The sequence below is a fragment of the Netta rufina genome (genome assembly GCF_964035555.1).
Source record: "Netta rufina genome assembly, chromosome: 5".
NCBI classification, from domain to species: Eukaryota; Metazoa; Chordata; class Aves; order Anseriformes; family Anatidae; genus Netta; species Netta rufina.
In genome coordinates, this window is record NC_140128.1 from 11,692,532 (window position 1) to 11,706,678 (window position 14,147).

Consider the following 14,147-nt stretch of genomic DNA (forward strand, 5'->3'; position numbering starts at 1 on the left):
TGTTTATTACCCAAAACACGCAGCTGCTCCTCTGTATCACTGACATTGGTGCCCAGCCAGGCTCAGGCACCCCTGGGCAGGACCGGAGCAGCACCTCGGGTGACAGGACTGCTGCAGCCAGAGGCCACCAGAGGTTCTGCAGCCCCGTGCAGGAGGTGCCCTTCTCAACCAGAAACACCAAGGGAAGGATCCTTCCCTCAGGGGAATCAGGTGCAGGTGGCTGCAGGAGGCCCTGACATAAATGGGGACAGTGGAGAGGAAAAATTGAACCTGGCCACCATGGAGGGTCCGCAAAAAAAACATCAAGACCTGTTCCAGGGGCTCGGGCAGCTGTCTCACCAGGAAACACAAGCAGAGTGCTGTTTCCCCAGTTCCTCCCGCTTCCTTCCCTGCATGGCCAGCAGCCTCAGCTCTGTCCTGCTGCGGGGAAAAGCCCTGCAGCACAGCTCATGCGAGCAGGGCCGGATCTCACCCCACTGCACAAGCACGGCTGTGGTGTTGGGGCCAAGTCTTGTGTGTGGCACAAAGAGCCAGGGTCATTTGGGGTGTCCAGGGGCTGATCTGTAGAGTCACTGAGGCATCATTCAAGGGAGGTTCACACAACGGCATCACGTAGGTGCAGGTACCGTGCTGAAAAAGAGATTTTTCCTTGCTCCATCTCCAGCACAGCAGAGGAGGCTGTGCTGGAGATGGAGCAGGGAGAGGAGGCTTTCTCTTTAGGGAGGCAATGATTTCCAGGCACCTCTTTTCTGCTCCTCGCCCTGTTTTCTCAGCTCTGCTCAGCCCTTTACCACGTTCACCAGCTCTCACTTCTCCTTTCCCCTTGTTAATTCAGCCTCCCCCCAAGAGGAGGAACCACCCGGCAGCTGCACCCCCGACTGCCTCATTTCCCCGGCTCCCTCCTCAGCAGCGAGACGTCCGCCGCTCAGCTCAGCCATGCTCTGGGTGCTGAGGGTGGTCGTCCTCACCTGGACGCTGGCAGCTGTGAGTAGAGGGGCCGAGCTGTCCCAGGAGCTGTTGCCCTCTTCAGGGCTTCAGGACTGCAAGAAGAACTTGAAGGTCCCGAGTCTAGAAGTCCTCCCTGGTGGGGGCTGGGATAACCTGAGGAATTTGGATATGGGCAGAGTCATCAACCTGGGCTACTCGCTCTGCAAGACCACAGAAGATGGGTCCTACATCATCCCAGATGAGGTCTTCACCATCCCTCGCAAGCACAGCAACCTGGACATCAACTCTGAGATCATCGAGTCCTGGAAGAATTACCAAAGCGTCACCTCTTCCTCCATCAACCTGGAGCTGTCCCTCTTCTCCGCCATCAACGGCAAGTTCTCTCAAGACTTCCACCAGACCAAGACCCACCAAGTACAGGACCGGGCTTTCACCACCCGAGTGCAAGTCAGGAACCTGGTTTACACCGTCAAGATTGACCCAGGAGCTGTTCTGGACAAGAGCTTCAAGAAGCAGCTGATGGTGATTGCCAGCCACCTGGAGAACAACCAGACACGGATGGCCGATTTTCTGTCTGAGGTGCTGGTGCTCAACTACGGCACCCACACCATCACCTCTGTGGACGCTGGAGCCAGCTTGGTCCAGGAAGATCAGATCAAAACAACCTTCCTGAAGGACAGCTGGGGCATGCGGAACACCATCACGGCCTCAGCCGGCATCGCCTTCCACAGCATCATCAATATGAAAACCGAGGGGTCCCTGGACACCAGCTCCTCCTTCACCAAGCAGTACATGGAGAACCGTACCAACTCCAGGGTGGAGAGTGTCGGTGGGATCCCCTTTTACCCAGGCATCACCCTCAAGACCTGGCAGGAGGGGATCAGCAACCAGCTGGTGGCCATCGACCGCTCGGGGCTGCCCCTGTACTTCTTCATCAGCCCCAGCACCCTGCCAGAGCTGCCCACCCCCACGGTGAAGAAGCTGGCCAAGCGACTGGAGGCGGCCATCCGCCGCTACTACACCTTCAACACCTACCCCGGCTGCACCGACGCCACCTCGCCCAACTTCAACTTCCACGCCAACGCCGACGACGGCTCCTGCAAGGGGACCATGACCAACTTCACCTTCGGGGGTGTCTTCCAGAAGTGTGTTGGGCTTTCTGGCCCGGACGCCGGTGCGCTGTGCCACACGCTGGAGCAGAAAAATCCCCTCACGGGGGATTTCTCCTGCCCCTCTGCCTACATCCCGGTGCTGCTGGGCGCGCAGGAGCGGGAGGAAGGCCACAGCCACCTGGAGTGCCACAACAAGTGCACCCTGGGCATCTTCTGCCACCGCGTGTGCCAGGACGTCTTCTGGCTCTCCCGGGTTCAATTCAGCGCCTACTGGTGTGTGGCGAGGGGCACGGTGCCCCTGGACTCCGGCTACCTCTTTGGGGGGCTGTTCAGCAGCCACAGCGCCAACCCCCTCACCGGCGCCCAGTCCTGCCCTTCGGGATACCTCCAGCTGAAGCTCTTCGACGACCTCAGGGTGTGCGTGAGCCAGGATTACGAGAGCAGCATCCAGTACTCCGTGCCCTTTGGGGGCTTCTTCAGCTGCCAGGCGGGGAACCCCTTGGGGGGGCAGCACCGTGGCACCCCCGAAGACCCCTACGTCAAGCGCTGCCCCGCGGGCTTCAGCCAGCACTTGGCGCTGATCAGCGACAGCTGCCAGGTGAATTACTGCGTCCAGGCCGGCATCTTCACGGGGGGCTCGCTGCCCCCTGCCCGCTTGCCGCCCTTCACCCGCCCCCCCGCCAGCCTGCCGGCCACCGACACAGTGCTGGTGAGCAGCGGGGACGGGGAGAGCGCCTGGGTGAGGGACGGGCAGAGCCGTGTCTGGAGGCCAGCCCAGCCTGCCGAGATCCAGCGCACAGCCGAGATGGTGAGGGGCCGGCGGCTGACGGGGGGCGAGGTGGCCGGCGTGACCGCCGCCGTGGTGGTGGGGCTGGCCACGCTCCTGGCCATGGTCAGCTACGGCCGCTGGAGGTACAGGATGAGGGGGTACCGGGAGATGAAGGAAAGGGACAGCACGCCCGTGGGGAGCCCCGAGGATAGTGCTGTGGTGAGCATGGGCGAGGGGTACCAGCAAGAGGCGGAGGGGCTCACGGCGTGAGCATCCCTCAGGTCCCGGTGCTGGGCAATGCTGTGAGACCCCAGTTTAGGCAACCCCCCCTGCCCACCCCCTATCCCCACAGAGGCCCCAAGGTTTCCCCAGCTCCAGCCTGGAGCACCCCCGGTGCTGCACAGCCTCTCTCCCCGCTCCAGACTCCCTGGCTGATTTCTGATGCCATCTCCTGGGGCTGTCCCATCACCGTCACCCACCCCCATACGCCCCTGCACATTCCCTCTCCCAGGCAGCTGTCGCTTGAGAACTAAACAACCCCATACCTCGCTGCAGGCCATGCCTCCTCTCCTCCCCCACAGACAGAAAAGGGGAACCAGGGCCCTCCAACCAGCCCCTGAAGCCCGTGGGGTGCCAAAGGACAAGGACACCCCAAGCTGCCCCCAAAGAGCAGGGGGAAGCCATGCGGCACCCCCTCCCTGACCCACCGGGACACCAGCCAGTCTCAGCTCCACTGCAGAGAGTTGCTGCGTGTAAAAGCATCAGCTCAGGGTGCACGCAGTGCCCGACCCCTTGGACCACCCCCATTCCCCCATAGACCCCCCCCAGGTATTTTTGACACCCAGGGCCAGCACGGATAGCATTAGCAATGCTCCGTCTCCCAGTAAAGGAGGGAGCAAAGAGACAGGAGGACCCCCCCCCGTCTCCATGTATATCTAGTGTGGTAGATATACACACACGTAGAGAGGCACGGATCAGTTTTATTTCAGCCAGCAACTAATTGCATAGGCAACACGGCATTAAAAAAAAAAATAAAAGGAAAAAGTGAAGTTGTTAAAAGGCTGCGTCATGTTAGAGCCGGCAACCCGGGCACCGGGGGAGGGCGGGGGGGTCCCTTCCTCTCTGAGATCACACCAGGGTTTTGCATAGCTCCAGCTGGGGTTTTTCTGCAGCAGGGGAAGCCCGGGGCACAGGCCAGGAGAAATCACACTGCTACAGAAGGGCCCAGAAGGGGATTTCCTAGGGGAAGAGGATTTTTCTCCCTTGAGGTAGACGTCCGGCCAGCCGTCCCTACGGGGAGGGTGGCTGCGGGACAGGAGGTGCCCAGCCCTCCCCGTGGGTGTCCCCTCACTCGCCTGGCCACACAGACGACGGACAGAAGACAACAGAGAGTCCAGGCCGCGCAGGGACAGCGAGCATCCTCCGCCGTCCGCTTTTATTGATCCCCCGCGGGGTGGCCGGGTGACGGGCCCGCAGGTTTGGGGTGGGGGGGAAGAGGAGAAACAGCGATGACAACAGAAGGACGCACATCAGGACAGACCCCGCACCGCCAGACTCCGGGACAGAGGGCAAACCGACCCCCCAAAGGGAAAGCAGGAGGAGGGGGAGAAAGGGGGCTAAACAAAAAGGGACTACGAGGACCTAACCCCACAGGGGGCAGTTCGGGCAGCCGCAGCGCTGCCCCTGCCTGGCTCGCTGAAATAGGGCCTCTCACAGGGTGGGCATGGAGCCATGGGGAGGATTTCCCCAAGGAAGCCCCCCAGACACTGGGACCCCCATCCCACACGAGGCCCTGTGAAGTCCCCGGGGCTGGTGGGGACCACAAGATGCCATGCAAACCCCCTCCCCGCCACCGCCCTACCTCCCCCCCACACATCAACCCCAACAGCCCCCAAACCACTGTGCCAACCCGCTGCCAGCCACCCTGTCCTCCCCCCGCCAGCCATGTCCCCCCAGCCCCCCAAAAAACTTCACCAGGGACCCTTGAGTCTTGGAACCCTGCTGGGATACAGCAGGGAGGGGATGGGATCCCACCGAGACCCCCCACCGGGGGGCACCGACTCCTTTTGGGCCACCCCCACCCCATCACGAGCACCACCAGGCTCAGCCCCTGCCCCACGTCGCATCCTCCCAGCCACCAGTCCGCCACCCCAAACACCACCAGCCCTATATGTACATATATACGACAAACCCCCAAAACACGAGGTATATAAAATTCGACACGGGGACGCCCCCATACAAACAGTTCAAGGAACCCACTACCGTGGGGGGGGAGACATACTGGCCCCCCACACTCGGCTTTCTACCACCCTTCAGCCCCTTCCCAGCACAGCCCGGACAAGGGGACCCCACAGGACACAGCTCAGACACAGCCAAGAGGAGAGGGGATATGGGGTGGGGGGTCTGGCTGAGGTGGACCAGGGCCCCCCCCCTCCAACCTCTGTGGACAGAGACCACCCGGGAGGTACCAGACGGGACAAACAAACGAACAAACGGGTAAGGGACGAGGCAGGGCCAGAGCGAGAGGGACCCCCGTAGCCCCTGCTCCCACCCCGCAGCCCCTGCTCCCACCCACTCCGCCCAGCACCAGGACGGGGTCCCAACCCCAGGTGGGTGCCAGGGGGAGATCAGGGACCCAGGCGAGGAGAGGGGGGAGGTCTGGGCTGTTCACAGCGACCCCCAGCTCCCCAGGACAGCACACAACAGCGGCTAGCCGGCAGGGACAGCCAGGCCTGCCGAACCCCCGTGGCTCAGAGCACCAACCGGCTCTGCCAGCAGGGAAGGGACGTCCCAAAAGACGCTCCCCAACACCCCCAGACAGCCCGGAGATGGCCCTGCTTGAGGGGGTGCTGCCTTCTCCGCAGGGGGAGCGGTGGGCAGCCCTCCCCGCGGCGGTCTCAGTCCTCCTGGGCCAGGCTCTCCTCCGTGATGCCCTGGGCCGCCAGCTCGGCCAAGACATTGTCCAGGTAGTTGATGTCGGGGTAGCCGTGGCCGGTGAGGTTGGAGCCAAACTCCGTCTTGTGGTGGATCTCGTTCCATATCACCGTGTCCGACTCGCCCGTGGTGCTCGAGGTCCCGATGGCAAAAATCAAGCGCCGGTCCCAGGCCACCAGCAGCAGCTTCAGTACCTGGGGAGGGGGAGATAGGGCAGGCAGCAAGGAGAATGCAGGGGGCCGCAGGCAACACCTGGATTTGCTCAGGGCATGCTTATCAGCCAGGAAAGCCCTAGCCTGGATTTGGCTGTGTAAGCCAAGCCTGCTTCTCCCCGTGCCCCAAAGGGCTGCTCCCTTCCCTCTCCCCCTCGGTTCACCCTTGAGGACACTTTCTCCAGCTCAAGCCACCCTGCTGAGCCCCTCTCACCTTCCTGCCCTTCTCGCTGTCGGGCAGGTAACAGTGCCGGGGGAAGCCACGGGCCGTGAAGCTCTTCCCTGGGTTCGGATGCTCTGGTCCCTGCAGCAGAAGAGAAATTAAAAATAAATTAACAAATTTAAAGCTCAGAAGCATGCTCTGCGTGCAAGGCAATACTCCGACAGCGGCGCTAAAATCCACCATGTCCCCCTGCCACCAAGCAAATGGGATCAACGCTGTTGCAGGGCTTTACCCCCATTTCCCACAACACGCTCACAGACAAGCAGCCGCACCTGCACCCCCGGGGGGATGTTGTAGATGATGCGGATGGTTTTGCAGTCCGAGTGGCCGGGCAGCGCGTGAGGGATGATGTGGTACTCCATCTTCCCCGGGGGCTGCGTCCCCGTCTTCACCCCGTAGATGGTTTTGCAGGTCGGACACTGCAGGCTGCCGTCCTGAGGGGAGGAAAGGAGTGGAGAACAATGAAAGCAGCACTCCCCAGCACCACCCAGAGCAACACTGAGCACCGTTTTAGTCATAAACATCCAGTCATTTCAAAAACACGCCGGCAGCGGTGGGGGAGGGCTGGGAGCATTTATAAACCAGACCTCAGGTCTTTCGTTAAAGCTGAATTCCTCTTCCTCATCAGTTTTACAGTCCTCACTGTTTTTGTGGGGGTTTTTTTGTTTGTTTTGTTTTTGTTTTAGTTTGATGGAAGGAGAAGGCATAATAAAAAAATTAACTCTGCACCAAGACAGGGGGATAAGAGCCCTCAGCACCTTCCCACCAAGAGCTGTTTTATTTCGGGATGTGTCTATGGTGTGCACCACGGCCCCAATGCGCCCCCCACAGTGCAGGGGTCTTGGATTTAGGGGATTTGGACCCCCCCCAGCCTGCAGCCCCATACCTTGTTGCCGTTGTTGTACATGGCCACCAGGCAGTGGAGGTGGAAGATGTGGCCACATTTCGCCAGCTTCCCCACCAGGTCGGGCTTGATGGCAGGCTGGGGGCCCTTGTAGCCGGAGGGTGCCGAGAGGCGCTCCATGCAGATGGTGCAGTCCTGCGGGAACGGGGAGAAGGGTCAGACAGACAGACAGACCTCGCTGAGCCAGCAGTGCCAGGACATGGGGCCAGTGCTGTTGGTATCACCTCTGGATCAACCTCCCCACCCTGGGGAGGGCAAGGAGCCAGTGCCCATGTCCCTAGAGACTCGTCCCACATAAAAATGCCCCCTGGGCATCCCATACAGACCCCGAACAGCCCCCGCTGCTCGCACCTCATCGGGCGGATGCCGCACCTTCTGCAGGTATTTCTTCAGCACCTCCTCGGGGGTTTTACCTGCGGGGAACAAGAGTCAGAAGGGCCTGGCGCGAGGCGCCAGAGAAACCCCCGAGAGGAGACTGGAGGGGAAAGGGGCCAAGCGCGTCTCACCCTTCTTGGCCTGCTTCTTGGTGGTCTTGCGGCAGGTGTGGGAGATGCCAGGGATGGACTGGATCTCGCTTTTGCTGACGGGCGGCGGGTGCAGCACCAGCTTGGGCGGCCGCGTCAGGCAGACGGGCAGCCCCGCCGCGCTCATCAGGATCCCCGTGATGCCTGCACAGGGGACAAGGGGGGAAAAGCATTAAGCAGCAAGCCCCCAAACCTCCAGAATCCCCCCAGAAACCTCCCCAGCAAGCCCCCACGGCCCCGTCCTCACCTGCCAGCGCGGGGTTCACGGGGCTGGAGCCATTGAGGTTCTTCACGGGGACGGTGGGGACCCTGCGGAGAGTCCACGGAGGCCACGTCAGGGCCCACAGACGGCGTCCCCATCCCTCGTCCCTCACCCCGAGCCAGGCCCGGCCCCAGACAATAGTTGCCTGAGCAACTGAGCAGGCCCTGGCTGGAAACAGAGAATCCCCCATGGGGGGCAAGGTGCCCCCCCGGCCCCGCCGCTGCCTTTTCTCCGGCTCTTTAGAAACCCGGCCTGCGTCTCCGAACTATTCACAGCCCCTTTTTGTCACTGCTTGCCAGGCTGTCGTGTTGTGTTTTTTTTTTTTTTCCTTCTTTCTCCTACAGCCATGTAGCCGTGGCTGCTTCCCCCCTCCCTCCTTCCCCAAGGCTTCTCTTCCATGGGAAAGTTTCCCGGTGGGTCAGGAGCAGGGAGGGAAGGGGGGGACAGGGAGGGAGAGGAAAGGGGCCAGGCTGTGACAGAAGGCTGACGGCAGGGCCAGACAAAGGGGAGAAAAAGAAAAAACAGGCTCATTAAATGATCCCAACCCCCCCAGGAAAAAAATAAAAGTGTCTTCTGTAGGCCGGGGGCCTGGCAGGACCCCTTCTCAAGGAGCCCTGAATGCCTTTTCTTTGCTATTTGTGCTGCCCCCCGCCCGGCCCCGGCCCCTCATTGAGATGCAGCGCTGTGCTCCGCCAGGGCCGAGCGGTGGGCTTGGCAGCCCACAGGCAGCCTCAATGATCTCAGAGGCCTTTTCCAGCCCGAATCACCCTACACACCCCACGCAGGGCGCTTGGGTGCCCCCAGGAGGGGCCAGCACACCCCTCTACCCAAGGGACCCCTCCCATTCAGGCTCAGGGATGCAGAGAAATGCCCCAGAACAACGCATCCCCTGTTCCCCTGTTCTCCCCGCAACTACCCCCTCGCTCGCACGCGGCAGGACTCACCCGGAGGCGATGAGCACCCGGGACTGGGCGATGGCCAGGCGCTGCAGGTGGCTGCGGTTCAGGGTGCCCATGCTGGGGCGCGACGCCTTGCCGCTGCCGGCACTGGGGCCGGCACCAGGGCCGGGGGGGCTGGCGGCCGAGACGACGGAGCTCAGTGCCGGCGTGCTGGCCGCCTGCTGCCGGCCCCCCTGGGAGGCCAGCACCTTCAGCGAGCCGCGTGCCACGGCCGTACCGTCGGCTGCCTTGGCCCCCGGGGCTGGCGCGGGGGCTTTGGGAGCAGCGGGGGGCGCGGGTGGGGCTTTGCGAGGCTGCAGGGTGGCAGCCCCCAGGCCGCCTGCCGACACAGCGGCTTTGACGCTCATGACCAGGAGGCACTGGGGGCAGGCGCAGGTGGGTGCCGGGGGGGCCGCGGCCGCCCCCGGGCTGGCCGGCCACGACTGTGATTTGGGCAGGGTGCCCGAGACCAGCGGGTAGACCATGTCGAGGCGGCGGCGGACACGGCGCTTGCGCTGGGTCTGCCGGTTGATCTGGCCCATGGTGGCGAAGTCAATGACGTAGCAGAAGCCGATGGTGCTCAGGTCCACCCAGGGGTGCTGCTTCTCGTAGGCGCGCTGGATGGTGATGCCCACGTCCATGTCGTAGGGCGTCCAGGAGCCGCTGTCATTCTCCCACTCCCACACGACGCCCTTGCCCGGGGCCGATGACGGGTCGTAGTAGCTGCGGCGCACCGGGCGGATGGTGCCTGCCGGAGGGGGGGTGACACAGATGCTATCAGGCTCGGACCCGCAGGCAGGGAGCACCACCAAACCACCCCAACCTGCCCTGCTGGTGCTGCTCTGTGTGGGGACGGGACGGCTTTCTGGCGTGGCTGCTGTCCCCGCCCTGCCACAGGAGCGGCGTGCCTCAGTTTCCCCAGGCTCAGGTTCGCAGCGCACAGACTCGATGGGGACACAGAACCACGAGCTTAGCAGCAAAACCTCATCCAGGAGCCTCCCTTAGAGGCTCGGTGACACAAGGCATGCCCCAGGCTCCTGGGGGACACGAGATGGCCTTGTCTGCCTCTCAGCTGTGGGCCAGGAGAGGGAAATATGAGATTTAGGAGCCAAGAGGCAGCACTGAGCCCCACAGCACGGCACCAGCAGGGGAGTGGGGTTCAGGGCAGCCCCAGAAACGTCCTGCAGTGAAAACCTAGCCAGCAGCACAAGGAAAATCCCTGCAAGGCTGAGTAAAGGAGCTGGAGGAGGGCTCTGTGCCTCGACCCCTGCTCTTCCACCAGCAAGTGCACGAGTGGGGCAGGAGAGCAAAGCACCTGGCAGCTTGCCCCTACCCACGCTAGGTGCTTCCTTTCCCACTGCACTAAGTCAGCTAGGGCACGTTCAAAGCAAGGATGCCAACATCGGGAGTTCCTACAAGGGAAAAGCCTTCCCATCTGGGTCGTTTCACAGCAGCACAGCACGGGGCTATGCCCAGCCTTGGTGTCCTGTCCTGAGCATGCCTCCAGCTCGCCCCTGGCCCAGCGTTGTTTGGTTAATAAATTGGGTGAGCTCATGAACGTCGCTGCCTCTGGAGGCATTGCACCCTTCTGCAAAATCCCATCGCTTGCCCCCACAGGAACGAGAGACCTCGAGGAGCAGAAGTCACGAGCTGGAAGTCTCCAGCTTTACACCACGAGGCGGTGAGCCCGTGGCACCCTGGCACCGGGGTGAACCGCGAGCATTCCTGCGCTGCTCTTCCCCCTAAATCCCGCAGGAATTTCAGTCCCTTTTAACCCCCAGCCCTCCAGGGGAAATGCCCACTACCACCAGTCCCCACGCAAGCCCAGGTCCCCTGAAAAAAAAAAAAAAAAAAAAGGCTAAAAATAAGCAAAACGGGCCACCTGCCCCATCCTGCCAAGGGGCAGCCGGGGGAGAAAAGCTGCCGGCCCCAGTGGCACAAAGGAGGGCCGGAGGGGAGCAGGGCCTCGCGGCACAGCACAGCGGTGATTTATCCTAATCCGGGGCGAGCGATGGCATGCGGCATCTGGCGGTCCCTCCCTGGCCACAGTGTGGGAAAACCACGGCCCCCCCAGCCCCAGCCCAGCGCAGGGCCGCCAGCCTCCCATTCAGCGGGGGAAGAAAGGGGACAATAGCTATTCAGGGCCTGCCAGGGTCACGACCCCCCCCAAATCAGAGCTGTTTAATGACCCAAAATACCAACATTCCCGGCAACCCGGAGGGAAGCAGAACAATCCCCCTTTCAGGCCTCCTCCCCCCAGGCGACAATAGCCCTCAGACGGATGGTGCTGAAAGCTGTCCCCGGGCAGCAGAGGTCCCTTGTCCCCTTGTCCCCACCGCCACGGTCCCCACCAGCCCCCAGAGCAGGCTGTCCAGGGACAAGGGACATTGCCAGGCCCCCTCCCTACTATTATTATGGGGGTGCCTGGGGAGGGAAGGGGCCCAAACCCCCGTGACAGCCACCCTCACAAACCCGTGCCCTTAGGTTCATGCACCTTGCGCCCATCCCCTGGGCATTTCCTAACACCTGTCTGTGCTCCCCACCCTGGGGACAGCCACGCCTGCTCGTGTCCCCCCCCATAAATCCCCATCAAACCCACCTCTGCCTCACCTGGGCATCACCCCACCTGCCCGTGCCCCCACCCCCGTGGCACGCAATGCCCCAAGGCAGGATTTGTCCCCCCAGCACCACGCAGCAGCAGGCTCAGGGGGAGCACAGAGACCGGGTGGGATGGCGTAACGCAGGTCAGCAGCAGGCAAGCCCGGGCATCCCCAGGCCAGCAGGCAGCGGGGCCAGCAGGCAGGCCGGGCAGCACGAAGCGGAGCTGTGCAATTCTAGGTCAGGCAGGGCAGGGTGGTGCAATGCAAATCCAGAGCTCAGCATGATGCAATAGGGGGCCCGGCAATGCAACCCCCCCGATCGGGCAGCACCCAGGAGGGCAGCAGGGCGATGGCAGGGTGGGCAAGGGGATGCAGCGCGGAAGAAGGCAGCACAAAGCAATGTGGGACTCGGAAAGGCAGCACGGCACAGCAGAGCGCCAGCTCGGGGCCTGGCAGCACAGCGCCGAGCAATTCCAGGTCAGGGAGCGCAGGACCCGGCAGCAGAGCCAGGTGCAAGCTGATGCTAAACAGCACGGTGTAAAACAGCGACAGGGACATGCAGGGCGATGCTGGATCCATCGGGCAGGGCAGAACAGCACCGGGCTGAGCAGGGCAGGCAGCACGGTGCAGGAGGGCCCGGGCAGGACTGGGCAGCGCTGGATGGGAGCGGGCAGCACGGCGCAGAGCGATGCAGTGAGGCTGCAGGCGTGGAGCACAAAGCAGGGAGGGAGCGGGCAGGGCTGGGAGGGCCTCGGTGACACCGCACGGTGCACGGGGAGCAGCAGGCGGTGCCAAGCAATGCAAAGCGAGGTGGTGGCAGCCCGGGGAGGACCAGGCAGGTGCTGGCAGTGCCAAGCGATGCCAAGACAAGCAACGCCTGCCCGCCGAGCCCAGCGGCACGGTGCAGCCGGGCAATTCAGCTGCTCGCCAGGGTGCAAGGAGCGGGGCCGGTGCGTCCCGGGCTCACTCACCGGTGTCCTGGCGGAACTGGTGCATGGACTGCAGGTCGATGATGTAGGGCGCCAGGCGGCTGTCGGCCTGGCCCAGCACCACGCTGCCTCCCGCCCGCGGCCCGGCGCGGGCCACCGCCTCGATGTGGTGGCTGACGGCCGGGCTGTAGGGCCGCCAGCGCCCGTGCTCGTTCAGCCATTCCCACACCACCACGGCCGAAGCGAGCAGCATCGCTCCCCCGAGCCGCCTCAGCCCCCTTCACCACCACCTCCTCCTCCTCCTCCTCCTCCTCCTCCTCCTCCCGCTGCCCGCCGCAGACGCCCCGCCGCCGCTGCAGCCCGCCCCGCCGGCTCCCGCATGCTCCGCGGGGCTTGCCGCCCGCCTGCCCCCGCCCCGGGGCCGTCCGCCGAGGGGGCGCGGAGGGGAATGGCCGCGGCTGGGCGCCGGGCCGGAGCGCAGCGCCTCTCCCCGGCCGGGCGGCGGCAGCGGGGGGCGGCCCCGCTCCGCACCGCAGCGCCCGCCCCGCTCCCGCGCCCGCGCCAGCGCGCGGCGGGGCGCCACGGGGAGCCACGCCCCCCCCGCTCCCCCGTGGCCACGCCCACAACACCCAGTGGCCACGCCCCTAACGCGCAGTGGTCACGCCTCCATTAGCACTTGGCCACGCCCCTCTTGGTACGAGGCCACGCCCCCGCGGCGCCGACCATCTCGCCCCCGAGGGGGGGCAAAGCCGGGAGGAACCATTGGTGGCGTGGGGGGGGGGAGCGGGGTGCAGCCCCCCTGTGACACCCCAAAATCCGCCCCAAACACTGAGACATCGCCGGAGGGACCCCAAATTACCCTCACACCTCCACGCTGGGCTCCTGCAGCCCCCCAGCACCAGCAGCAGCACCCACTGCACTTCATTTTCCCGTTTTGGGGAGAATCACCCCCAAAACAATAAAGGATCGACACCCCCACGCCTCGTACCCGCAGGATTTGGGCAAATTCCCCAGCCCGGCGTGCTCAGAGGGGACCCTCCCCCAGGACATGGGGGTGCTGTGGCTGTAGGGCATCACTGGGGGCTCAGCTCCTGATAAATTCCGTTTTCCAGGTGATAAATATTATTTCCTAGGCAATAAAAACTGTTTTCCAGGCAATAAATATTATTTTCCAGGCACTTCTCACCCCTTGGAGCGTCTGCCACCGCTGCCTGCAATGAGAAGCCCATTGGGGAGGATGCAATTAGGGGCAAAAAGAGGGGAAAAAGCAGGTGGGGACTGGCTGGGGCGATGCTGAGCTGTGAACAGGGGACAAATAGCGGGAGGAAAATGCCAAAGTGGGAGCAAATCCCCCCATCGGCCCCTCAGCACGTTTTCCTGCACAAATCCCTTCTCTCGTCCCAAAGCACGCTCCCGGTGGGTATCTGTTAGCCATGGGGCTACCGCCACCGCGGGAGGCTAGCCACAGGAGCCGGCAGCTCTCCCTGGGGTGTTTTCCCTCATGCTCCTCGCCCGTGTTTCGGCTGAAAAGCTGAAATTGAGACCGGGGGGGCTCGGGTGTCAGCACAGCTGCGCCGGGGCCCTGCTGGCAGGGAGAGCCCCGGGCTCGGGGCCGCTCGCCCAGCTGGCAGCGAACATCAGCCGGGCCGCGGGGCGCGCGGTGACAGCTCGGTTCTTCACACTGCCTCTGGTCATGGTGGCGGCCCTCTCAAGGCATCGCCAGCACCACATGGGCTTCCTAACGCAAACCGTGATGTGGGATGGTCGAGGTGCAGGGCCCCGTGCCAGGGAC

General features: G+C 63.5%; 2 protein-coding genes across 2 annotated transcripts; one reads left to right on the forward strand and one right to left on the reverse strand.

Moving 5' to 3' along the window:
• Positions 1 to 936: 936 nt before the first annotated feature.
• Positions 937 to 3,850, forward strand: MPEG1 (macrophage expressed 1; the record flags this gene model as incomplete). Its single annotated transcript, XM_084287255.1, has 1 exon — positions 937 to 3,850. One exon carries the CDS (start codon positions 937 to 939, stop codon positions 3,097 to 3,099), a length of 2,163 nt encoding a protein of 720 aa, XP_084143381.1. The 3' UTR covers positions 3,100 to 3,850.
• Positions 3,851 to 4,817: 967 nt separating this feature from the next.
• DTX4 (deltex E3 ubiquitin ligase 4) lies at positions 4,818 to 12,611 on the reverse strand. Its single transcript, XM_084288269.1, has 9 exons — positions 12,398 to 12,611; positions 8,833 to 9,574; positions 7,874 to 7,935; positions 7,609 to 7,770; positions 7,454 to 7,515; positions 7,085 to 7,237; positions 6,471 to 6,632; positions 6,190 to 6,279; positions 4,818 to 5,957 (listed from the first exon to the last, which is right to left on the reverse strand). Exons 1-9 carry the CDS (start codon positions 12,606 to 12,608, stop codon positions 5,727 to 5,729), a joined length of 1,875 nt encoding a protein of 624 aa, XP_084144395.1. The 5' UTR covers positions 12,609 to 12,611; the 3' UTR covers positions 4,818 to 5,726.
• Between the last annotated feature and the right edge of the window lie 1,536 nt (positions 12,612 to 14,147).